General features: G+C 44.2%; 1 protein-coding gene across 4 annotated transcripts in view; it reads left to right on the forward strand.

The window, feature by feature from the left end:
- QRICH1 (glutamine rich 1) overlaps positions 1 to 4,159 on the forward strand; it is a 557,471-nt gene extending 553,312 nt beyond the window's left edge. For all 4 annotated transcript variants that reach the window (XM_069643302.1, XM_069643300.1, XM_069643303.1 and 1 more), the window contains one exon: positions 3,741 to 4,159. In XM_069643302.1, the coding sequence (XP_069499403.1) occupies positions 3,741 to 3,933 (193 nt within the window). In that variant the 3' untranslated portion in view covers positions 3,934 to 4,159. The remainder of the gene's footprint in view (positions 1 to 3,740) is intronic.
- The last annotated feature ends 2,251 nt before the right edge of the window (positions 4,160 to 6,410 follow it).

Here is a 6,410-nt window from a genome sequence, read left to right on the forward strand (position 1 = left end):
GAACTCTGGAGATTTCCCGGTGGGCCTCTGCACCCTGGGCCTCTTTTGTGTGGTAGTTCCAAATTGTCTCATAGGAAAAGCATTGGGCTTGCTGAAAAAGTGTCATATGGGGCCACTTTGAAGATTATTTCCAGGGCCTCTTTTGGTCCCCAGTAATTATTTCCAGGGCCTCTTTTAGTTCCCAGTCCACCCGTGGACTCTGGTGAGGGGACTTTGGATCGGGATTTCCTGCTTCTGGCGTGTCCATAGGAGACTCCTGAAGCTTTTGGCTGGATTCGTTCCGCTGCTGATGTTACATTCGGTTATGGACACTCCACCCCTGGCATTGGGCTTCTGCAGCAACAGAGAGGCACAGCAAGTCAGGGATTGTGCTAAAGTGGAGTTTGTCTCGGGGTTAGTTGGTCCCACTAACCTAAGGGCAGTTGTCCCTTCTGTCGATTCGATAAAGGCCAGCAGGGCTTCACCGGGCTTCACCGGTACTTCAAGATCCAGGAGGTTGCAGCAGGCTTCTCTTCGCGATTTCATCTTCAGATGTTTCTTCCAGTGGTCGATTTTACCTCTAGCCCTAAAACCCTCGACCTTTAAGCAAGTTATCCCATTCATGCACAGCCTAGGCTGTCAATCACACAGCATGGTGGCTTTTAGGACAGCCAGCCAGCCAATCGGGACCGGTTTCGTTCAGGCACACCTAGAGACAAAGGACAGGGAAGTTTAGGGACTATCCCTCACATCCTGTCCTTCCTGACAAACTGGAGCCAGGGGCGCACTTCAGGGGAGTAGCCCGCCAAAGGCAAAACACACGAAGGGCTCAACTCTGTCAACGCACAGAGTAAAAGCCTAAAAAGACCTCACAAACAGAAAATGGCGTAAAAAGAAGACAGCTGCCATTTTGACAAAATGGACACCCGTGGGTGCTGAACTGCAGCTGAGGGTCCAGCCTGCGGTAGTAAGGCACAATGGTAGTAAAAATTAAACCACTGCCACCAGCAATTTAAAGTAGTGAGGGTAACAGAAATGTTACATGAGAAAGCAGTGTTAGGGAGAATTCTCTTTTAAGGCTAATTTCCCAACCTAGTGAGTCCCCCAGCAGCTTTGCTGGATTTTTTTTCTTTCTTTCTCCTGCTAAGAGGGAGACTCTTTTCCTCCCACTCTTAGGCATGATTTGAGGGATGTCTCTGACTGTTTGTGTCATTTTGGGCTATGGGGTCTTTTACTCCATAGGGTATCATCTGTTTTTTTGTTACACAGCACCCTCAGTGCAGTAACACAGGGGTGTCATAGTGACCCCCAAACATAGACTGCATACCCTGGGACTGACTACTGTCTTAAATAGTGAACAGAACCAGTACAAACCATCATATTGTGGAAGTACTGGAAGGGGTTAATTACATTGCCCCTGGGTCTGTTTTCAAGGGGGCACTGTCCAGTCCCCCCTTGTCGAGTTTCTGGCTAGTGGCAGTGGTTACAAGCAAAATATTCCACCGGACTATTCTCTATGGGATTTTCCAATTGATTTTAAACGCACCACTTTTTGGTGCAATGTTAAAGATACCGCCGGTTTATTTAATATTAAATCAACGGTTGGGTCCTTTTGCCAGAACTCTTTTCTAAAATGGCATTCGTGTCCGTCTCTGTAACTCTGACTAAGGTCGAGCCCTTTGTTCCATTTTTTGGCGGGCTTCTCCACAGAAGCCCTCCAAATGGTGCCACTCTGTCTGGGTTCCACAGGAAGGGTGGAGGGGGGGAATTGGCACCCTGGACTGCGTTGCCTCGGCAACCCAAGTCGCACTCTACTCTGATTGGCCCAGTGGTGAGCCGCCCGGCTCACCACTTAGCATGTGTGATTGACAGCTAGGCTGATGAATGGGATTTTTCTGTATAAAAGCAGGGCCTTTGGGACTGGAACTTCAGAAGTCGCCACAGGACCTAAGAATCCGAAGAGGGAAGAAGCTGAGCCATCTGCAACAACGACACCACCGGTGAAGCCCTGCTGCAACTACCTCACCACTTTCCCGACGACAAGGGGAAGATCTTCTGCTGGACGAGTCTTCTTCCTCTGAGCTGGTGGGACCAACCAGTTCGCCATTTTCGCCTTCCAAAGATGTCTCTTGGTCGAAACGCCCGTGCCAAGCACCCCGGCAGCCGGATAGCCAAGCTTCACCACTTTGACTGCAGATAAAAAGAACGCTCCTTTTGACGAACTCCGCGGCTGGTTTCATCCCTGTGCAGTGCAACGACTCCACGTTTCCTCCTCAACGAGATCCTCTCTTCCCCTGGTCGAAACAAGGAACTGCAACCACTGCCAGGAACAACTGCCACCGCTGGAGCTTCCTCTCTGTTTAAGGTACTGTGTCCTGCCTGGCCTCCCTTTCTTCGGTTTGCCCAAGGTGACCCTTAAATCCTTGGCTTGCCAACTGGGTTGGCCCCAGACCGTCTAACTTTACCTTCTTGAATCGCCCCAACCTCTTTTGAACATTCTGCAAAGACTTTTAGTGCATTTTTAAACCGTAAAATCCTGGGCACATTTCGCTTTGCTCCATTTAAAGTGGGCCTGGCCTATGAACTTTGGCTCTACAGTCTATACTGCCTTTATTCCCTTGCCGAGAACTCCTAAAAGTGTTGGTACCTGTTTTATTTCTATGCTCTGCCTTTTTCTCTCCCTTTAACTGAACTTTTGGAGTGCCATCAGGTTATGCACTCACATCTGTTTAACAAATCGTGGTGTTTTAACTCTGACTTGTCTGATAGTTATCAAGGGAAGTGTGTATACTTTACCTGACTATGTTTTAGCTTGCTTTTGATTTAGAGTGCTAGTATATTGCCTAAAGTGTGTTTTAAATAAATAATTATATACTTTTTATACACAGCTCTGGTCAGTGTTTGTTTGCTCTACTGTGTTTTTAGCCCTATTGTGTATACTCTATATATTGCCCTACTCTTCTTGAGAGAAGTCTGACTGCTCAGCCACAGCTATCCGGTAAATCTGGGTGGTGCAGACTGCTACCAATTGGGTTTACTGCTTACTCTTGTAGTCTTAATCTTTTTGCAGTGTTCCCCAAGGGAACTGCACATGATTCTGCCTAACAAGCAGGGTAAGGGGCTTCTAATTAACCCCCCAACACTCCACATAAGATGTTGTGTGCTGGACCTACAAAGAGAAAAGGTAAGGAAGATAAAGGTCTTTAAGAGAAAACCACAGGAATTCTCAGTGACACTGCACTGAAGGTGTTGTGTGTCACTATACTAAAAGCAGATGCCTATGGAGTTTGTCAGAATCCAAAAACAGTGACAACACAAAATCCAAATCAGGGAGAAACATATGAGAGAGTGAGAAACGGGTCCCACTCACTCAGGAGGTAAAATTAAAAAGTCTTAAATCCAGCAGAAGAACTGGGGTCTCTAAGGTTGAATGAAGGGAATTAGCACAGAAATGAAAATTCTCCCTAACACTAGTTTGATATATGTACTCTAAAACCCTAAATACAATTCTGAGAACCCATGACACTTGACATTAACAAGTATTGTTGTTCATTTTATCGGTGGTGTGTAACAAATATTTGTCAGGTGGGGCTGATCAGTGCCGTTTTACTCAACCTTGTTTTATGCCATAGTTAAAAGGTTTAAGGTTTGGTTGCTTGTGTTTCGTGTTTGTGTTGGAAAAAACTGCATTTCTGAAGTTATTTTATTGTGGCTTTACATTGAATACCAAAGTTATCTTACACTTAATGTCTCTTTTTCAGCCCGCAGTGTGTAAAAGGTCGAAATGACACATTTTACCTGACGCCAGAGCCGGTGGTGGCCCCAAATAGTCCCATCTGGTATTCCACACAACCTATCAGCAGAGAGCAAATGGAACAGATGCTGACCCGTATCTTGGTCATACGGGAGATCCAGGACTCGATTGCGGTTGCTAATGTTAGCAGCATGCATTAGGATCATCTTAATGAATAAGATGGAAAAAAGAAAATATGTAAAGGAAAACTGTACAGACTTTTACACTAAGATGATGCCTAATTTTTTTTTTTTTTTTTTTTTTAAATTGGTGTAGTAATGGGGCCCTTTTAGGCTTCTTCTGTTTAAAATAAAGTATACAAGAAAACATACCCAATGTTCATGATAAAAAAAACCATTAAACACGTTTGAACGTTTGTGTACACTATTTTAGAAAAAGCTAGACTGACAAGTTTTTGTCCATCGATTTTGTGCCAGCACATTGTTTGTGGTTAAGAGTGAAATGGTTTCTTTATGTAGAGAAAGCAAAGCTTGATTAACCGCTTTAGAAAAATATTTTTGACAAATTAAGGTGATAATCAAAGAATTGAATTTTGAAATATATATTTGTAGTCAAAGCAAATTTTGTTTAGATGTTCAGATTTTGCATTGACTTTATAGTTACTTGAGCTCTTGGTGGAATTTTTGCAACCTACTTGTGATCGACCGAAATATCACTAAGCTTTTTGATGTTGTCTTTTCAGAACACGGTTGAACACTGTATTCCAGAACATGCATACACAAGATAATTGATCTATGTCAAGTTTTATTGTTAAGCTACGGTTTAGAGTATAGCAGCGAAACGATTCGGCACAAAGTAGTGCCTGCTTCATTAAAGTGATTTCCGTAAATCTCATGATTTACCCTGTGGAATCCTGCCTGTGAGTGTTGAGATGGAATTTCAAAATCAGCCCTGGTGGCAGGATTTTGGGAGTCAACCCTATTTCTGGTGAACAGGGAAGACACCAAGTGGTTAGCCAAAACCCAATCAAGTTATGGAAGTCAAGACGTCAAGGCTTAGTCTCTGGAAATGTGAGTATGGTCTAGGGCTATAACAAGTCCACACAGAGCAACACACATAATTCAAATTAGTAAGTATGTAAAAATTGTCATTTATTAGGACTTTGTTACACACTACGCCTATAAAAACCACAGGTAGGTATTGTCACACAACACATACATATATATACACATTCTCCATTAGGAGAACAGAAATGTGTATGGATCATTTACCATTGCAGTGCAATACAGGTGGGTAGTCAGAGGAAAAATGGGCAGTACTCTTCTGAATTAACTTAAGAACAGCTTTACTCAATCTTGCAATGGTCAACCCTGAGATGGTTTGATGCGTTGTGCCCAAAGGTTACGAGTTCCAAAGTATACGTTTTTGAGGTATGTTGTTATAGAAATAATGCATTGGACTGTGGTGATACAAGTTCAGATAAGTATGCCACTCAATCCAGCACAGGATAGGCCTAGAGAATGATCCTTTAAACAAGGTTCAACCACCAATGGTCCTGTCGTAGTGTCTTAGTGTCAGGATTATGCCCAAATACACCATGGGAGACAGGTGGAGAAAGCAATGGGTATACCTGGTCTTGGAATGTTCTTGCTTTCACTTGTCTAGGGTCTGGACTTTGTTATATGCTTGTTCTTGTTACTTAGTTTGTTGTGCTGCACAGGAATAGATTCTAGACTGCTTCCAGTTGAAGACCCATTCCAAGAGAAAGAAAGATGTCTGCAGGGGAGATAGCCTTGGGACACCTCAGGCCACAAAGAAGACTATATCCAATGAAGATCATCATAGTCGGGCAGCTAACAAAGGAACAGCCCCAGCACAGTTTCCCTGGAGTGATACGGCTGAACATACAGGAGCAGGTGACTTGTGGCACTGGCTGGAGATATGCAAAGTTTCAAGGCTCTGCTTGGAACAGTGATGGCTGCAGTGAGGTAGCCCAGGAAAAAGCTGGTTGATCCAGGGACTCTAATGAAGGCTCCACAGGCTTGGATCCTCTAGCAGGGATCCAGACTGGTTGTTTCCACTGGTCCAGGGGTCGAAGTGCCAACAAAAATTTTCTTGCGCTCAGGGCAGAGTAGCAGGTCTTTATCTGGATACCACTGGAGTCGATGCTGGTTTGCTGCAAGGGTTGTCAGCAGGCTGCTTTTTGTAGAGATTTTGGTTACAACGGTGCTCTGATGCACAGTTGCAGGAACCCTCCTTTTAGCCAGGATTCAAGCTGGGGCAAGCTCGCCATTGGTCAAGATCTGCAACATTCAAACAGCCATGGGTTGTGCAATCCTGGACAAACACGGGTCATCACTAATTAGATGGATTTCTAGAATCTGGCCTATTGGATAGATTTTAGGAGGCCATCCTAGTCCCTGTTAGCATATGTGATTCTTAGCATGCACCACACTTAGAATTGCGTACCTAGCTTGCGTTGCATCCAAATAGAAATATGACTGTTAGCATGTGCCACACTAGTATGGAATCTGAACTTTAGCTCACGTTGCATCTAGATAGAAATTAGACTGTTAGCATGCACCACACTTAGAATTCTGAACCTAGCTTGCGTCGCATCTAGATAGAAATGTGACTGTTGGCATGTGCCACTCCTAGATGGAATCCCACAATTGCA

The sequence above is a fragment of the Ambystoma mexicanum genome, chromosome 2p (genome assembly GCF_040938575.1).
Source record: "Ambystoma mexicanum isolate Mex_15411 chromosome 2p, UKY_AmexF1_1, whole genome shotgun sequence".
Lineage (NCBI taxonomy): Eukaryota > Metazoa > Chordata > Amphibia > Caudata > Ambystomatidae > Ambystoma > Ambystoma mexicanum.